Source organism: Thalassophryne amazonica, chromosome 13 (assembly GCF_902500255.1).
Source record: "Thalassophryne amazonica chromosome 13, fThaAma1.1, whole genome shotgun sequence".
In the NCBI taxonomy this organism is placed as follows: domain Eukaryota; kingdom Metazoa; phylum Chordata; class Actinopteri; order Batrachoidiformes; family Batrachoididae; genus Thalassophryne; species Thalassophryne amazonica.
This window is the reverse complement of record NC_047115.1, coordinates 8,985,456-9,005,991: the sequence shown is the minus strand read 5'-3', so window position 1 is coordinate 9,005,991 and position 20,536 is coordinate 8,985,456. Positions and strand designations below refer to the sequence as shown.

At 43.3% G+C, this 20,536-nt stretch overlaps 1 protein-coding gene across 2 annotated transcripts in view; it reads left to right on the top strand.

The window, feature by feature from the left end:
• Positions 1-20,536, top strand: part of atrnl1a (attractin-like 1a) — a 449,940-nt gene that overhangs the window by 76,884 nt on the left and 352,520 nt on the right. For both annotated transcript variants that reach the window (XM_034184477.1, XM_034184476.1), the window contains exons 9-11: positions 1,589-1,769; positions 6,452-6,606; positions 17,425-17,509. In XM_034184477.1, coding sequence (XP_034040368.1) covers positions 1,589-1,769; positions 6,452-6,606; positions 17,425-17,509 — 421 coding nt within the window. The remainder of the gene's footprint in view (positions 1-1,588; positions 1,770-6,451; positions 6,607-17,424; positions 17,510-20,536) is intronic.

Genomic DNA, 20,536 nt, shown 5'->3' with positions numbered 1-20,536 from the left:
TTTTTTTTTTGGTATATAAGTTGCACTGGAGTAAAAGTTGCACAAACTCCAAAACTAATAAAACGATGCAACTTGTACTGCCAAACTTTCCTATCTTAAAATTCAAGAACTGTAAAACTCTCAAATTCAAAATTTTTATATATTAATGCTGGGATGTCAAAGATCTGTGTGCCCCCCTCCCAAAAAAATCATCTTTTTCTGACATTTCTAACTGCCTTTTTTCTTTTTTACTGAATTTTGAGTTTCAATTAGGAAATGTGCCAGAAGCCCTGAAATGCTCACATCGCCCACCAGATGGCGACAAAAGCTGCTCAAATGTGCTGCAAGGTCTCAGCTATTTATTCATTCAAGTAAACCTTTGGTGAAGATAAGATGGACTGACCCTGATGGGAAACTTACGTGTTTCAGTACAATACAGAAAATTAACCTCCATAGACGTTCACTGCTTCTTGTGACATCACACTGAACTCCGGGTTAATGGATTTGTCTCCAGCTTCCCAGTCAGAGCTCCAACTTTAAGTAATTCCAGTGGAATTTTTCAAGCTGAAGTTTTTTTAATTTTTATTTTCTGAGTTCCACAGAAAAAAAACCCACCTGTGTGGTTATGAATCACGGTGCATCTGTGCAGACTTTAAGCCTGATAAGTAACGTCATGTCTACTGCAGCAGCAAGCCCTTTCTGCTCATAGACACATTCTGATTTCTGTGCACTGGCACTGTGCATGCAGATTTTTGGATGCATTTTGCAGGATTACAAAACTTAACTAGAAGCACTCAGAGAGTGCAAGCCTCCGCCAAGGCCATGGGGTCACTGACGCCATAACATCTACACACCGTGGAATCATTGGACCTAAAAAAGTCTAAATCTTATTTGCTCAGTAGTAAAAAAAGTTTCATCTGCTGTGACTGGATAGCATGTATCCTTAGCGCTTGGTATCACAGTTTATCATTTCCAACCACTCCACAAAATTTCATCAAAATCCGTTCAAAATTTTTTGAGTTATCCTGCTGACAAACAGACAAGCAAACAAACGCGACCGAAAACATAACCTCCTTGGTGGAGGTAAAAACTGGAAATAGATTTGGTTTCCCTGATGGAAGTTGTCATTCCCTTCTTGGTGTTTTTTTTTTTTTTTTTTTTTTGGTTAATTTTATTTTCTTTGTTTCGTGCATGCTGCAGCGTTGTCTGTGTGCAGCTCCACATTTTGTTGTCCCTCCTCCTTCTCAGACATTGTTTGTTGTGTCTTTTCTTTGGTTGCATGATGTAATTCCTGCTGGTTTTTAATAAGATCTCCAGTGCACCTGAATTAATCAGCCTGCGTTACACTGGTCCAATAACGGGGTGCTTTTAAATTCAATAAACTTTAATTTCCTCTGGCCTCTGTAATATTCGGCTCACTCACACCACCTCCTCTCTCTTTCTCACTGTCTCTCTTTCACCTCCACAATTGAAATCACTTTGTTTCTTTGGCACCAAAGTCAATGGCTAATATTTCTAAAGCATGAGAAACATTTTAAGCAATCATCTTCGATCGCTCTCCCCGAGCACGCCGCATTAATCAGCCTCCTCTTTCTTCTGTGTGACACAGGGTCCAACTCATGGCAGGTGTTGTCCACCAGGGGCGCTGTGGTTCAGGGTGGATACGGCCACAGCAGTGTGTACGACGAGGCCAGCGGCTGTGTGTTTGTCCACGGGGGCTACAAGGCTTTCAGCAACAAGTATGGCCTGGTGGACCACATGTACCGCTACCACGTCCGCACCCGAACATGGTGAGACACGGAGCAGACTGGGACCTCCAGCAAAGTCAGGGTGGTATGTGTTTGAGCTGCACTTATGCAGGAGGAACAGTTGGGGTGACGGCCAGCATCCACTGGGCAGGTCAGAGGCCATCGTAGGCGGTGCCGAATGACTGATTTTTAGTTTTTACTTTGGCTTTTGTGTAACAACTAGATCATGTTGTTCCACAACAGCTTTCCCAGGAATCAAAGCATTAAACAAAATAATAAAAAAATGAAAGAAGTTTGCAACAATCCACAAAAAAAAACCCAAATTAAACAACTGAATATAAAAAATAGATGGGCTCACATTTTTACTGTAGGGTTTCCAACACTGCGCCAGCAATCTGTGTCTCTCTGATGATTTATCTAGTCCAAACTACATTAAATGATATCCAAGTTGTTGTACAACACATTCATTTGTCCATGCTGTTACTTTTAGAATTTAGCAGTCCTTGTGTTACACACCACAAACTGACAGCATTCTGCATAAATCCACTCTTTACATCTCCATATGGCTGTAGCAAAGCAATCCAAATCTTTGTCCAAACTGCATATGGCTTCCAACATATGTTTGTGTGTCCATCTTGGTTATATTTGGAATTTTACCAGTCCTTATGTTACACACCACAAGCTACGGGTGTCCTGCCCAAATCCACTGTTCACTTCTCCATGTGGCTGTGGGAAATCAATCCAAACCTTTGTGCAAACTGCATAAGTTGTCCCACACGTTTGTTTGTCCATTTTGCTTATTTTCGGAATTTAAAAGTCAAAAGATAAATAACAGCACAGATTGTGGTGTGCGCATGTGCTACACTGAGTTCCTGATCATTATTAAACTCACCCCAGGAAATGCTGTGTTACACAGTGAGTCTGGGTCCGGTAAGGTTCGACCTGACATTTGTGAAGTACCTTGGGGTGACTTATGTTGTGATTTGGTACTTTATAAATTAACTGACTTTACATTCAACTTGTACTCCAGTAAATGTTTTACTTCTTTGCAGTGCATTTTTTGGACAAGTACGACATGCGATATTTATCTAATATGAACAGTGGTGGGCACAGTTGAGCTAATCCACTAATTATTGAAGATAATGTTTTCATTATAAGATTAGCTTTTCAGATAACTTTGAAAACCATTATCAGACTAATTATCTTCTGATCAGTTTTGGTCCGATAATTTTTAGACCGCTAATGTATCCTGGTAACCAAAACTAAATAATTACAAACATGTATGAAATCTAAAATCAGTTGAATACCTACCTGTTAAGTGTTGTAGTAGATGTGCAGATCTATCCTCCGTAAAAAAGGAGAGCTGGTTTTAAAGAAACCACTCTATCCTCTGCAGGCAAAAGAGAACTGGTCACAAAAAAAAAAAAAAAAAAAAAAAAGCTAATTTCTTTTGACCCCATACTGATATGCTGGCAATATCACCCAAATCATCCAGAGGCATACAGTTTTAACTTATGGTTAAAATTTTAACCAAACTAATTTTGGACAAGTTATTTACAAGGTCTATTAGAAAAGAAACCAACCTTTTTATTTTTTTCAAAAACTATATGGATTTGAATCATGTGCGATTACATCAGACAAGCTTGAACCCTCGTGCGCATGCGTGAGTTTTTTCACGCCTGTCGGTTGCGTCATTCGCCTGTGGGCAGGCTTTGAGTGAGGAGTGGTCCACCCCCCCGTCTATTTTTTCATTGTTTAGGAATGGCTCAGAGACTGCCGCTTTGCTTGATCAAAATTTTTTCAGAAACTGTAAGGCACATCCGAGTGGATACCATTCGAGAAATTCAGCTGGTTTTCGGTGAAACTTTTAAGGGCTGATGAGAGATTATGGAGTGTTACTGTCGCTTTAAGGACTGCCCACGGAGCCGGACGGCACATCGCGCTCTGAGCCGCCGTCGTCAGCCTGTTTCGAGCTGAAAACTTCCAAATTTAAGCCTCGGTTGACCCAGGACGTCGTGAGAGAACAGAAAAGTTTCAGAAGAGGTCGGGATCAGCAGTTTATCCGGACATTCCACTGTTAAAGGAGATTTTGTAATGAAAGACGTGTGGACGGATTCGCGCGTCGGCACGAAGCCACTCATGGCGGCACCACAGAGAAACACCTCCGTGTTGATAACCATTCGTAAAATTCAGGTGGCTTTCGATGGTTTTCAGTCGAGTGAGTATCCGAGAAATTGTTTAACAGCTGGGCATGTTCAAACTTGTCCCGTAAGGCTTCCAACGGAGGTGGAAACAAAGCTTTTTTTTCAAAATTTATTTACATTCCTTATTTCTACAAAGCTCTCGGTGGGAGACATCAAAGTTTAAAAAAAAAAAACATTACAAGACTTTACATGAGTTGAAGAAAGGGGGGAAAAGAAACAGAAGCTGCTCTCCCAAAGAGATGATCACTGTTTATGGGCACCAGTAGATGGCAGTGTTCTATTTATTTTGACACCGGTTATAACAGACGGTTATCTAATTACAACTTGGCTTTTTTTTTGAAAATGCCTTTTTTTTTTTTTTTACAAATAAAAAAATGGCATACTTTACAAAAGCACATTTATCTGTAAACACCAACACGTGACACACCTCACATTAACATGTTGGTTTACATAGAATAAAAGAGTTAAGCAATCAGTGCTAGCGGAGGCACATTTTACCCATAATCCTTTGGCATCCATCTGTGTTTGTTACAAAACTTCAGAATTAATGCATTATTCAACATTAAAAGATATATGTTATATTTTAACTTTGTACAAATGACAGAATTGACATTAATGGAGTTATTCTATCAGTATTAATTTTATTTATAAACCAAACCATAAGTGAGCACTGCTTTATTTTCTAAGACCTCCACCTCACGGCGCTACTTCTATTGAGTAGAGAGTTGAGCTTCACTGCTCCTCTCAGCCACTTCATTGCTGGAAGCTATGTAATAAACAGGAGCTTCCAGCAGGGGGCAGGATGCATAAAAACAGAAGTGCTGACTCATTGTTTGGGTCTGTCGTTGCCTTTGATTCTACCAGAAGTGATCATGGTGTTAAAACTCAAAATCAGCTTGTTAGTAGTTAGGGTTAGGGTTAGGGTTATCTGTAGCATCCGATAGATTTTTGGGTGGTTTATCGGTTTAGCTTTATCAAAGATATCTTTTCAGTTAGCTGATTATCTGTTATCGAAGCTATTTTTTTGGTTATCTGTGCCCACCACTGAATATGAAGCCAATACGACTTTGCAAAAGCTCAACATTCATCTTCATAACTGAAGTCTGCAACTTTCTACACAAGCATTTTTGCAAAATATTAATTAATCGCACGATAATTCATGCATAATGTGTGCTTGAGTAATCCCTGCAAATGGTTCCAAATTGGTGATTGTTACATGTGAATTTGTGCCAACATCCAGTCACAAGTCTGCTGACTTAAGACGATGACTGGATGTCTTTGGTTCTAGGTCTCTTTGAGTGTCCTTAGGTGCTGGTTTGTATGACTCTGTGTCAAACTAACGGTTAATTATGAGACTCCGATGAGGTGTACCACCAACACTGTGAGGGAACGTGAGCCATGACGTTAGTCTCTTTAGTGCACGCTCACGATATCCAGATGGACCTTATTTAAAAAAACACATGCAGGTTAGGTGAATTGGAAACTTGATAACTGTCTGAGTCTCCCTTGCAAAAGAGGTCTTCATCTCAATGGGACTAACCTGGTTAAATAAAAAAAATTAAAATTGTGTTGTACGCCAAGTGGCCTCTCTGTGTGTGCGTGTGTGTACCGCAGAACACGGAGAAACCAGGGAGAGCTGACATTTGCTGTTTGATATCCTTATGTATTTTGGGTCAAGGATGAAGGTCACCGACACGGAAAGTGGTTAGGACTATATTTTTTATAAAAATTACAGATATTTCGTAACATCAGCGAACAATAGACATTGATAATTACATTCTGGACTCACACTCCATTCCAAATCATTATGGCAACTTTGCATAAGTTATTGTCACCTTTGAAAAATGTCAGTTACCTATTTTATAAACACGACCCAATCTACAGCCCGTGGATCCCCACAGGCAGCACATTCGTACTGATTTAACCTTGTAACATCAGAGCAGCCCAGGAACATGCCCAGCACCCTATAAAACCTAATCATCATGTTTTATAACAACCAGTTCTCAACAAACTGGTAATTTACAGAAATCAATGATATCTTTCCATCTTCAGAACAAAATTAGCTCAGACACAACATTCCATGATCAGCAATCCCAACATAAATCCAGTGACAGCACCAGATAACGTCCAGAGGCTAAATCGTAGCTTCATTACATCCCAATGACATCACGTCTGGGGGGGCTTTGAGTTTTAAAGTCCTTCACCGTAATCCAACAGTGGATTAGAAGTTGACTGATGGATCAGTGGTCCTCTCAGTTTTTTGTTTAGCAACGGGACAAACTATTTTACAATACTGACTCGTCACAAGTTTAACCATTCGCACACGGATGCCACAATCAGCTGAATGTGACTCATAACAACAACTGGCTATAAAAGTGACGATTTAGTCGTGTTATATTGAAGGGGTTCTAACTGTGAGCAGATCAGAACCTGCACTTATTCTGACAATTCTACATGAGCAACATCAGCAATCTGTTGACATCAAGTTGCCATTCTGTGTGTGTGTGTGTGTGTGTGTAGGTTTATCCTGAGGGAGAGCGGTTTGGCACGTTACCTCCACACGGCGGTGCTGCTGAGTGGAACAATACTCGTGTTTGGGGGAAACACTCACAATGACACGTCACTAAGCAACGGAGCCAAATGTTTTTCTGCTGACTTCCTGGCTTATGACGTTGGTAAGAACACGCCAGGTACACACACGTGCACGGTTTCAGGTTCCCGTATAAAACCGAATGTGTCAACTCAGTTGTCAAACAAAAGAACAGCTTCTACGAGCCCCGTCTGAATGTACGTTATCTTTGACTGTGCAGGAAAAGTCACTTGTTGATGTTCTCATGTTGCCCGACAAACGCGACAGACTCACGTCGAGACGATGGTCCCTCGGCGGGACCTTGTTCCCCAGCTGCCCTTTTGTTGGGGTGTTATTTGGCGACTCTGATGTTGCCTGGTGGTCCCCAGGGAGTGGCAGTAGGGTTGCTGATGACTGGTGGCCTTGAGTGTGTGTGTAAAGCCCCGTTTACACATAGACGGTAAGAGCTCCCGGAAGAGTTTTTGGCCATCTTAAGGATCACACGCCGTTGTTAACGCTGGCACTAGGGGGCGTGGCTTAGTTCCGGCTTTACCGGGAATCGTCGAAAAAATTATTCAACATGTCGAATAATTCCGGGAGCGCTCCCGGAGAATTTGCGTGACGACGGAGACAATGTGAACAATGGTGTTTGATACTTTTTAATCGCCGTTTCATCCCGCCCCTTCCTGTAGTGCCGCAGTTTACACCGCTGTAATTGGCGGCCGGCGTTGTATCCCTAATCAACGCCGTGTGTAAAATGGCGATAGAGCCCACATTGGCGTCCTCAAAGGCGTTTTAACCGGCGACAGAGGAAGACAAAATGGCGGCGCTAGCGGACAGTACGCCATTCTAAACGCCACCTCCCGGTTAACAGCGTTCCAAATGGCCGATAGGCGGCGGTCAGTATAAAAACGCTAGCGCGCTGCATGCAGGCCTCTCACTCGCGGCCAGCTCCAGATATTTTTGCAGAGAAGCTCCAGTATGCCTCCTAAAAGAAAACTGGCAGTGGCAAGGACTTACCAAGAGGTCTGGTTCAAAAGCAGAGGGTAGCCCTGTGTTGGAGACGGAGCAACACGTTGAGGAGGGGAAAAGGAAGGAGAAGAAAAGGCTGAGTATGATCTCCCTCCCCCTGCAGTGACAGCTGCTTCAGCCTATTATACTCTGGGGGCGGTGCCTATATGCAAAAGTTCCTGGAGTAACGCAGGATTTGCCTGGATAAATCCAGCGGTACACAGGGCATTATCGGCAGCAGCAGAACACCGCCGTTCTCACGCGCGTCTTAAGCTGCGATTGTAAAGGATAGAACTGGGTATTAACCCCCATTGCCTGACGTGTGCCGGATGCTACGGCGTCAAAACGCTGCATTATTCGGTGGATTTAGCTGCGTTTTATCCGCGTATTTGCGGCTAGTACGGCGCTCAAAATGCCGGCGAAATGCTCCGCCACTTTCCACCGCGAAAACAGCCGGAACTACCACGAACTTCGGTCTACGTACTTCCCGCCGACAAAACCGTCTATGTGTAACCTGGGTTTAAGTATCCAATGATGTCGGCGGACTGCTGCGTCCTCGGATGGGGGTTGCAGTGTTTTTGCCCCGGTAGACGGGGTATTAGCTGTTACCTCCTGGTGGGTTGGTCATATGGTTGTGAGCGTCTGCCTCCATTTGGTTGCCTGAACCAGACTGCAAATTCACTAAACAGGAGGAAAAAATGTGAAGGAATGAATGAAAGTGAAACCACAGAACACCGGGAGAGAGATGGAGGAATAGCTTTTTTTTTTTTACAGATGATTAAAGACGACATTACGTGTTTCCAGTTGCGCTGTGGCGCAGATGGCGCGAGGATGTTTCCACTGCTCGACGGGGACAGAGAAATGACGATACGCAGGGAGCTGTTGCAAAGGAATGAAGGGAAAAAGGGACTCCGTCAGGAGAAAACAGCGAGAGGCAAAGACATTAACAGAGACAAAGAGATGGAGACAGAAGGAGGGAGAGATGGATAGATGCAGGAGGTGGTGCACAGTGCAGAACGGCGGAGGAGGAGGAGGAGGAGCGCACAACTGTGATGGAGTGAAGCTGTAAGTGTAGTCTCGATGGTCCTGATAGTGTGCCAGAACCAGGAGGTGCATATTATGTCTTATTGTTTGTGTGTGTTCAGCACAGACAGCAGTGACGCCATCAACGAGACGGAATCCGTTATTGACAGATGTGAGGAGAAGAAGAATAAGAATAAGAGCTTTTATTGTCAATGAACATACAAAGAACAGCATTTGTCCTCTGCATTTAACCCACTTAGACACAATCCAACCACTATAGTGCAGCTGACAACAGAAAAATCAGTGATACAAGCATCAAATTTGGCACAACTGCTCAGAAGGACACACTTTTCAAATGTGTTCATGACCAAGCAGCATGTCTGGTCTTGAGTTGGTCCCCGGGCACCACACTGTATCTACTACTCATGGAGCAGATAACATCAACTTTACACTAAAATCATGTAAATGGTGATACAAGCAGCATTTGGCACACTGGTGCACCTTTATATTCCTATTAATTTTCCTCAATTAGCCACTTGAAAATCCGAGTTGGCAGGCATTTTTCAAGATGTGGATAGCAAAAATGATTTCAGCATGCTTCAAAACATACAGATCAACACCAAGATGATGGAATTCAGGGAATTACATCCCGATTAAAGGCAAAAAATACTTTTCAAAGGTCATCATGGCCGCCATCTTGAAAAATGGCCACCCTCTTGGATTTTCATATGGCTAGTAAGCCCCTTCGGCTGCTCCCTTGAGATTGCCACAGAAAATCCAAGGTGGACCTGCATGTGGATTTGGCACATGTTTTCCACTGGATGCCCTTCTTGCTGCAACATCTCATTACATGGAGAAATGGGCAGGGGTGGCTTTTGAACCAGGAACCTTCCACATTGGAACCAAGTGCACCACTTGGTCACCATCGCTTACCGGATTTTCACATGGCTAATTGGGGAAAATTAATAAGAATACAAAGGCGCACCAGTGTGCCTAATGTTGCTTGTATCACCATTTGAATGATTTTGGTGTAAAGTTGATGTTATCTGCTTCAAAAGTCGGAGCAGACACAGTCTGGTGCCCGGGGACCAACTCAAGACCAGACATGATGCTTGGACATGAAGCAACATGGCCAACCCCAGAACTTTGAGGGTGCTAAGCACCAAGTCACTGCAGTGATGCTCTCTGGGTCCTCGGCCTTTGAGATTGGGAGACGACTGGGAAGACTTTATGGAATCATGATGTCGCTGGACAGAAGAGTGTGATGATTTCGATATCTTTACAGGAGAATGATGGTCCAAGTCTTTACGGTCCTGGTACTTTCTGATTTATTGTATCATGGTCACCAGCAACCAAAAGTGAAGACTGAATGTCTTTGGTCCCAAGACTCTTTGAAGGATCTTTGGGTACCACTGGAATGACTTTGTGTCAAATGAATGGTTACTTTGAGGGACTTGAATGAGGAGTATCACTTGCATTGTCAGGAAGCGTCAGCTACGACATTGTGGACATGTGGTGCATTTCTCTGTGCATGAGTTAGTACACAGGTATTTCAGTGTTGAGGACTCCAGTCTCTGGAGAAAGACAAGGGGACACCCACATGTCACTTCACTCTGGCAGGTAGGTGGTTAATTTTTGAAGACGTGAGTATGGACCAATTGTCTGCCTGGATGGTTGCCATCTACAAACCAAAGTGGTTCCAACATTGTTGTAGATGAGTCTACCTCCCCCAACGCCGTGCCCGAGCCAGAGTCTTAGGTCTCTGAGGCCAAGGCTGATTCACAACAACTCAAAGGCAGTCGTAGTTGCTGTGGCCTGTTCCCAAAGACTCATGAGTAATTTGAAGCCACAGTCAAGTGCGTTGGATGCAGCCTCATACGAGTATAATCCAATGTGTTGGGATCACAGACATTAATACATTACCTGGGCAAAGGAATCTAAAAATGCCTGGGTCGTGGTAAGGCTGTTTCAGAAGATTTTTACACTCTAGTACTTGGAAACGTAATATAGCTTAGCATGAGTCTATGTCTGCGTGTACGACTGTGGTGGCTGGAAAACAGTGCATTGAAGCACCGCACCTGCAGACAGTCGTATGCCGACAGTTATCATGATGTTTGGTGCGAAGTAAAGAGTGTGAAAAACTGGTAAAAATGAGCAGCCTTGAACCGGTCTCGGTTTATTCTTCGAGACCAGACGATGCCAAGGCCAAGACCGAGTCATTACACAGTGAGGGCAAGGCAGGAAAAAACAAATAAATAAATAAAAATCACCATTGAAAACCCAATAATACCTGGTTCACATGGCAGGATAATTAGGCTGATTTTGGACCCGATCTTCCCTATCGTGATGCTCTAAAGATAATCTTATAAGATATTCCTGCCGTGTGTGATAAATGGACTGCATTCAGCGCTTTTCCATCTGTATCAGATGCTCGAAGTGCTTTACAATTATGCCTCACATTCACCTATTCACACAAACACAATCACACCGATGTCAGGGTGCTGCCATGTAAGGTGCGCACTACACAACGGGAGCAACTAGGGGATCAAGGACCTTGCCCAAGGGCCATTAGTGATTTTCCAGTCAGGCTGGGATTCAAACTGAGGATCCTCTGGTTTCAAGCCCAACGCTTAACCACTAGACCATCACCTCCCCTAATTATAATAATAATAATAACAATAATAGAAGAAGAAGATGTGAATGAAACTATCGTCCTGATCCCTCAGCTTCATTTTGTAAGTGTGATAACCACCTTAATGTGACAATCATGTCAAAACAAATAAACAAACAGAAACATCTTCTCCACGTAACATCATGTTGCTGATGAAAAGGACAGAAAACACAGAGAAATAAGGAGAAAATGAAGGAGGGATTTAGGGAGAGAGAGAAGGAAGCACAGAGGATGATGGGAGAGAATTAGCAGAACACAATCAACGTATGCTCAGATAATGCTCGTAATGATGCTGGGAAAAAGGAGAAATCAGTGATACTGAACAGTAAAGCGTTTGTTTACGTCCCGCTCTTAATGAAACAACAAACCAACATGGGGTTGGAGTATTTAAATTTTTTTGGTTTTTGTTTTTACCTCATCAGCAGTCGCAGTAAATACTTCCATTCACACGTCCCTCAACTCTGCACAAACACGCCAGCATCTTTATAAATAATCATTATTTATTCATTAGTGCTTGTGTTGGCACATTTGATCAGCTTTATCATCCGCCGAGCATGAGGACTGGAAGGCTGCAGTGCAACACGCTGCCATTTGGAGGCGTCACATACTCCACTGTGATGGTGTATTTGGAAGGAGTGGAACTACAGAGAGCACAACTGGGAACAGGTCCCCATCTGATGTAGGGCCCCAAAAATAACCCACAACAGCAGGGGAAGGCGTCCTGATGACTGTCCTCTAGTTCCTCTGAGTGCTGAGGTCCTGTATGTGCAACAGTTTGGATCTAATGTGCTCTGCAGCTTTGACAAACTCTCTGAATGACTTTAGGTTCCTGCTTGGATTACTCCCTCTGCCAGGCCATCATGCATCCGGCCAGAATACGTTTGGTGTTGCACCAGTAGAGGTTACATGATGTTCATGATGTATAGGTTCAGTTTATGGATGAAGAAGAGTCTCTGGTGTGTTGGTGAGCCTCCTTGGGTACCGGTGGAATGATCTTCTCTTCACTACCACCCCGTCGATGCAGATGGCACATGTGCTCTTTGTCAAGTAAATTCTGGGAGCATCACATCCCCCCCACTATCACACTACCCTGGGTCCTGATTAACAACCACCCACACAGACAACTGGTCCATCCTCCTGAAAGGAGCCATCTGTCTGCAGGCATTGGCCCAGCCTCTTCCATTTGTTGGAGTCCTCAGCAATGAGGCACCTGCATGCTGGATCAGGGTCAGAGAAGAAGAGAACTTCTCCTCTTAATCTGCCTAAGCAGCCGCTCTTTTGAAACAAAGTAATTCCAGTGGCACCCAAGAATCCTCTGAAAAGACCTACTGCTACTTTGTAGTACCAAAGACATCCAGTCATCACCTTAGTGTCTAAGTCTCACAACCATACAGATGACAGGAAGCACCAGAACTTAAGACTTGGGCTCTCATTCTCCTGCAAAGATATCAGCATAGTCAAATACCTCTGTCCAATGACCTCATGACTCAATAAGCTCTTCCCAGGTGTCTCTCGAGCTCAAAGGTCGAAGGCGCAGGGACAGGAATATCAATGCTGAGATAATTAAATTAAATTAATTGAATTTTACACTTGGAATTTACTCGCCAGTCTTGCATTACATATTGCAAACGACTGTAGCCTTCTGTGACGGGAATGCGTCAACAGGCATCAAGTTTCTTGCCCCTGCAGCCTTGAAGGTAACCCTCGGTAATTTTCCTCGTGGTCAGCTTGGACTCCATCAGAAGGAGGATCTCGTGGACCGGATGGATCCTGGAACTTGTGCACATAGCGCACTCTGGATCTTGTCGTGATCGTTTTGGACTCTGTACTTTCTCCTCCGTTAACATCTCCTCTGCTCTCTGTCATCTCCCCGGGAGATAATTAATTAGTTCCACCTGTGGAAGTCACTTCTCCCCATCGCTTGTTTTGTCTTCATTTGCTCCTCCATCCCTGCCAGCAGCTGGGTTTCTGGCGCTAATTTGTTTTTGTTTTGCTGCGTTAACCTTGGAGGGGGACGCTGGTGTATTAGCTTCTCCTGCTCTTCTGCTGCCACACATTAGATTCAGGTCGACACGGATGGCACTTTTCATTTGGATTTAATTCTCCCCCTTCCCCTCCAGCACCCCCCTCCCTCCCCCCACCACCACCCTCACCCGTCTAATTAGATTTGGGAGGAAAATGAACTCTGAATAAAAACGCCGTCCTCTCCAACTTGAAGCATCACGCCCACACCACACTACGCACACTTGGCACGGCGCCCCGACAGGCCCGTGGCATGCTGGGAGCTTGTTTGGAAGATGTAGGATGACTTGATATATAGGAGGTGCAGACAGCATCTGGCGTTCAATCCCTCGCTCATCGCCCTTCTCCTGCACACGCCTTTATTCATCAAGTCCTCCATTGGTGCACATCAGATCAAAGTGTCAATCAGCGTGCCCGCCCGCTTCGATCTGGACCCATGATTCCCTCTGTGTCCCAGCATGCATTTTTAACACAGACTTTTCTCATATCCTGAGCGGAAATTAAAAGCTGCCTTGTTTTGTGTGTGTGTGTGTGTGGGGGGACTTGCAGTGCTTTTGGTTGGAGAACTTGGCTGCTCCAGATTTCTGGCTGGTTGGTGAGATCATGGAGACTGGATTAAAAACGTAATAATCACTGAATTTTAATCCGCTGTCTTTGGTGGAGCGCTGGTTTGGGGTCTGAGCCAGCTGCCCCTTTTTTTTTCACCCCCAAACTCCCTCTGGCAAACATGACAGGGATCGCTGAAGCCTTTACCCAGAATACACTGAGGTATGAGTTTGGGTCAATCTGGAAAAGGTTGATTATAATATATTAAATATGAGACAAAGCATATGACCTCTACAACAAGGTCATACAGGTCAGGATCAAACAAGCAACCTTTTTGTAATGAGAAGAAAAAATAGAAGAAAGAAAGATAGTAGTCATCATAGTCCGATACAGGCCCTGAGGTCCGTCAAGCCAGTATCTAAAGTGAACAATAGTCTACGACTCCCCCTGGACAGGACACCAGTCCAACGTGCATTAGGTCCCCAGGCAGGGCTGGTACCTGTACACCACTGTGTGGCCGGACAACGCAAATCAAGTGTTTGTTCAAGGACACAGACATGTAGCATGAAACACACACCAGGAATCAAACCCGGGTCTACATATTGGTAGGTCAACATCTAACTGACAGAGCAACCTGCTCACGAGCTGTAATAATCATAATAATAATAATAATTTAAAAAAGAAAACCAACTGAAAGTGCTTTACAATAAGTCAAGTGACAAGGGAGTGTTTACATTAAAACACAAGATTAAAAGCAAAGAAAACTTTCAAGTGACATTTTCCAGTTTTTAAAAGTAGCTTTGGAGGTCCTGCGACTGCTACACAGAAGAAATTGTACATCAATAATAATTGTCTGTAATTAAGGGATTAAAGTTCATTGATCACCGTCATAGGTCAGTGTTAGGATGATAATTTAGCAATCAGGATCAAAGATCAGCAATAAGCATCAAAGATTAGTGTTCACAATCAAAAGTCAAAAGTATAATCAAAGATGGGTGATCAGGATCAAATATTTGATCCTAACTGACATTTGATCATGAACACTGGCCTTTCATCCTAATTGCAAATGTCAGGAATTAGAGGTGAATATTAAGGATCAAAGTTCAGTGAACAGACTCAAAGCTCAGGATACAAAATCAGATAAGGATCAAAAGTCAGGAAAATGATTAACGATGAGTGATTGGGATCAAATACCTGGAGGGATCAAAGTTCAGTTTTCACTATCAAAGGTCAAGGTTATTATCAAAGATCAGTAATTGGGACTAGATGTAATTATTAAGGATCAAAGGTCAATGAACAGGCTTAAAAGGTCAGGGACAGAATCAAAAAGTCAGATAAGGTTCAAATGTCAAGATAATGATCAAAGATTAGTGATCAGCATCAAGGTTTAGGTTGAACCAATGCTCAGTAATTAGCGATCAGGATCAAAGTTTAGCAAAGAGGATCAAAGATTATTCATTAGGAAAGAAAAAGTCAATGCTCACAATCGAATGTTGGAATCCAGATCAAAGGTTGTGGCTCAGGAACGTATTTTCAATTTAAGACAGACTAACAGGTTTACTGAAATCATTTTGTAACTGGAACAACATGGAAACACCATGGAAACAGGTCACATACTTTTTGCAGACACTTAAAAAAAAGCATGGCCCGATTTCTATCATGGTAAATTTCATATTTAAAATTCTTCCATCCAGATCCGGTCTTGAATCTGCCTGATCTTTGAGGACATCAGTTCCAGTCAAACTCAAGGCTAAAATCTACCAAAGTGCGCCGTCACTCAGCGGTAAAGACTTAAAGCGATAAAGATTTATTTGCAAAGATGATAATTCTGGGTCAGGACCAACATTTGGGCCGGCATCAAGCTTCCACCCAATCCAGTTTACTGAAATGTCCCCTGGACCTGATGGCGTCATCATCATCAGTCCTGGCACTGATGAGACCCCGCCCCCTTCCCACTGCTGTATCTTACAGCGTGTCCTTGTTCCATCGTCGCTCTTAAACAAGCGCGGCTAACGGCTTAACGAGGCTGTTAGCAGCCTGGTGTCCCAGAATCCCAGAATCCTTCAGCTCTCCGTTCAGGGATGACTCAGAGGCTAAATGACACATTTACACTAACACACACACACACACACACACTGCCACACTCGTTTTACTGTAATGGCAGCACATCGGGGGTCATTAAAAAAGGAGAGCTGTAAAACCCAAATAATAAAATACACACAGCAGATAACGAGAGCGACGGCAACTTCATGATGCTTTAAAGTGTTTTTATGAAGTCATCTCCCACATTATCTCCTCTATTTTCTCCATATCACCATAATTTGATGTGAAAAGGTTAAGATAATGACTTTTTATCCACTGCGATGAAATGAGGACAGTAGGTTGAATTATGGGTCAACCTGTTCGTTTTTCTTGCTTGCGCCTCTGATTGGATGCAAATGTTGCCATGAAACCCAACAATACATCATCTGGATAATGTTGACCTTTGAGCAAATGCAATTTGTCCCAAGTGGAAAAATTCCAGTGTCTCTGGGTCTTGTTCACAAGTGGGGGAACGATGGAGCGTGAGGTAGACAGATGGACTGCCTGATGTTTTACAGATGCTCTGCTGTGATGAATCAAGAGCTGAGCCAGATGGTGAGGCTCTCCATTTACACTCCTATCCTTGAGTTTTGGGTAGTACCTGAAAGAACAAGGACACAGATACAAGTGGTGGAAACTCGAAATTGAAAAAGGAGCTTCATGAGGTGTTTCGGACATCTGGTGAGGACACCTCCTGGTCTACTTCATAGGGAGGTCTTCCAGGCAGGTCCAACTGGAAGGAGGTCCTGGGACATCTCCTAGTTTGCTTGGGAACACCTCGCTACCCCTGAGGAAGAGTTGGAGAACTTGGCCAAAGATGTCCGCTGTCACCAGGACCCGGATCAGTGGCAGAAAATGAATGAATGAATGCACAAAACTCTGGACTAAACCAACATTAATGTGAGACTCTTGATGTCGTGACAAAATGAAATGTGGAACATGACCAATGAGGGGACGGTGTTGCTGTAAAAACAAGCAGAACAAAGTGTTATTGCAGAGGAGGTGTGTTCTAATCCCTTTTCAGCAAACAATTGTGTAAAACTATAAAACTATAATGAACCACCTTGGCTCCTTCATGCCAGCCACCCAGAAGGACGACTGATCCATCCCCACCTCTGAAACGTAACCACCAGGTGAATTGTGAGCGTGTCCTTGGCCATGTCCAGCTGCTGAGGTCCTCCACACTGCAGCACCGGTGGGCTGGATCAGGTTCAGAGAAATGTGCCACATGATGATTCTTCACCATGCAGGTGATTCTCCTCATCGGAGTCTCCAGAAGTACCTGTTTGTTTAATGCAAAGTCAGCCCTCTGAAGAGACCTCGTGCCAAAGACATCCAACCTGACAGGAAGTCACAAAGTGCCACAACCCTTAAGACTTGAACCCAAGTTCTTCTGCACTGATATCGCCATCGCCAAACACCTCTGTCCAATGACATCATGAGTCCATAAGCTCCATATAAAACAAGATGTTATTTGAGGAGGATGAGTTTGTATTTGCGTTAAAATCGCCCCGTGGCGTGTTGTTAAAGGAAAATCATCCCTGATGAATTGTGTGTTTTGTTTCTCAGCATGCGATGATTGGACAGTCCTTCCCCGGCCGGGTCTGCATCGGGACGCCAACCGTTTTGGACACTCTGCAGTGGTTAGCAACGGGTGAGTGCCTCACTTCCACACCATCTAATTACCACTTCATCATCACGGTTAGAGTCTCAGCAGTTTAACCACACCCCTAAAACATGATGACGTTCATTGTCATGCTGACGGACACGTGGGCAGTGCAGCTGCCAGTGTGTGTGTGTCTGTGTGTGTGTGTGTGTGTGTGTGTGTGTGTGTGTGTGTGTGTGTGTGTGTGTGTGTGTGTGTGTGTGATCGATCCACTCAGTCTGTGCAATCAATGTTTTTACTAGCTTACTGTAAGTTAGTCAAATAGTTAGGTCCAGAAGTTTTAATTATGACATACACTCAACAAAAATATAAATGCAACACTTTTGGTTTTGCTCCCATTTTGTATGAGATGAACTCAAAGATCTAAAACTTTTTCCACATAAACAATATCACCATTTCCCTCAAATATTGTTCACAAACCAGTCTAAATCTGTGATAGTGAGCACTTCTCCTTTGCTGAGATAATCCATCCCACCTCACAGGTGTGCCTTAGACTGCCCACAATAAAAGGCCACTCTGAAAGGTGCAGTTTTGTTTTATTGGGGGGGATACCAGTCAGTATCTGGTGTGACCCCCATTTGCCTCATGCAGTGCAACACATCTCCTTCGCATAGAGTTGATCAGGTTGTCAATTGTGGCCTGTGGAATGTTGGTCCACTCCTCTTCAATGGCTGTGCGAAGTTGCTGGATATTGGCAGGAACTGGTACACGCTGTCGTATACGCCGGTCCAGAGCATCCCAAACATGCTCAATGGGTGACATGTCCGGTGAGTATGCCGGCCATGCAAGAACTGGAACATTTTCAGCTTCCAAGAATTGTGTACAGATCCTTGCAACATGGGGCCGTGCATTATCCTGCTGCAACATGAGGTGATGTTCTTGGATGTATGGCACAACAATGGGCCTCAGGATCTCGTCACGGTATCTCTGTGCATTCAAAATGCCATCTATAAAATGCACCCGTGTTCTTCGTCCATAACAGATGCCTGCCCATACCATAACCCCACCGCCACCATGGGCCACTCCATCCACAACATTGACATCAGAAAACTGCTCACCCACACGACGCCACACACGCTGTCTGCCATCTGCCCTGAACAGTGTGAACCGGGATTCATCCGTGAAGAGAACACCTCTCCAACGTGCCAAATGCCAGCAAATGTGAGCATTTGCCCACTCAAGTCGGTTATGACGACGAACTGGAGTCAGGTCGAGACCCCAATGAGGACGACAAGCATGCAGATGAGATGGCATTGTGCTGTGTGATAAAACTGCACCTTTCAGAGTGGCCTTTTATTGTGGGCAGTCTAAGGCACACCTGTGCACTAATCATGTTGTCTAATCAGCATCTTGATATGGCACACCTGTGAGGTGGGATGGATTATCTCAGCAAAGGAGAAGTGCTCACTATCACAGATTTAGACTGGTTTGTGAACAATATTTGAGGGAAATGGTGATATTGTGTATGTGGAAAAAGTTTTAGATCTTTGAGTTCATCTCATACAAAATGGGAGCAAAACCAAAAGTGTTGCGTTTATATTTTTGTTGAGTGTATAACCCGGAGGAAACCCACACAAACACGGGGAGAACATGCAAACTCCACACAGAAAGGACACAGGTGGGAAGCGAACCCATGACCTTCTTGCTGTGAGGCAACAGTGTTAACCGCTAAGCCACCGTGCTGCCATAAAACATAGACAGAAGGTCTTAGAATTATTTTCTGAAATAAACAGAACTACATTGTTTCTCAAATAGGCAGATTTATGAGATATTGTCTCATTTTATTCTCTGATTGTGAATCTCCTCATTGCAAGATTTTATGGTTGCAATAATTAATTCTGATGTAAAAGAGCACAATTATGTTTATGCTAATGTTTGCAGTCTTTATAATGATCTACAAATTTAGGTTATGAACTTTTTAATCGTTTTATTTGTTCACCTGAATGCAGCAGTAATGCACGTATAGAGCATGTGACGGTATTAACAAAACACGTCTCTGAATCCTGGTTCGATTTGGACCGAATGTGGTGGAATAATTGAAGTTGGCAAGGACAAACTTTTCTTATTTGGGAGCATGGTAATCGGTATCAGTGCCGATATTTTGAATGGCCAGTACAAGTTGTTGGTTACAGCAGATACCCAGATGGTTACCGCTAAACACATGTATGAAGTCAAATGTGACATTTGACCTTGTGCACTGCAACAGTACGGGGGTTGTTGTCATTGTATGTTTTGTTTAAACAATCTCCACACATTCTGCATTGAGTACAGGCCATAACTGCAGGCAGTCCAGTACCCATACTCTCTTCTTCAGCAGCAGTGCCTTTGCAATGTGTGCAGAATGTGGTTTTGCATCAGCTTATTGATATATGCATGAACATTTATTTGGGTCTGACATGCATGAAATGAAGAAATAAAAAAGTGTGATGTAAAGAAATAAAAAAATCAGATGCCAGTCAATACTTAACAACAACAGTAATAATAATAATGATGATGCTGATGAATTGAGCACAGCCTATATTCCTACATTAATTCTATAGGTACGGTAACAGAATTATTGTATGTTCATATTCATCATGCTGCTTCTCTGAATTTATCTTCTTAAAATAAATAATGATTTTATTTTCCATTTAAGCCCAAAGACTTTGAATTGACTGCAAATCCTTTCAATATCAACATGATTCACTTTGTGATAACACTTTATATTTTAAACCAGGAGTTGAGCACACACTTCACCCTAAAGTGTGATAAAATGGAAATGAAGCTTTGTTGATAATAAAAGCTCTCTGAGTTGGTTTAAATATGAACTGGACCACTATTTGAACAGTTACGGTGAAATTGGAAGGGACCATCAATATGAAGATAAGCAATCTTCCAAATCAATTTATTGTGAATTAATTTCTGGATTGTCGTGATCGTTTTTTCCTGAGCTTGAGCAGGAAAACTGACCTTCGGAGTCGTTCTCTAATTCTGCACCACGGCTTATTGCTGAACTTTATAATAATAGTTTGACCC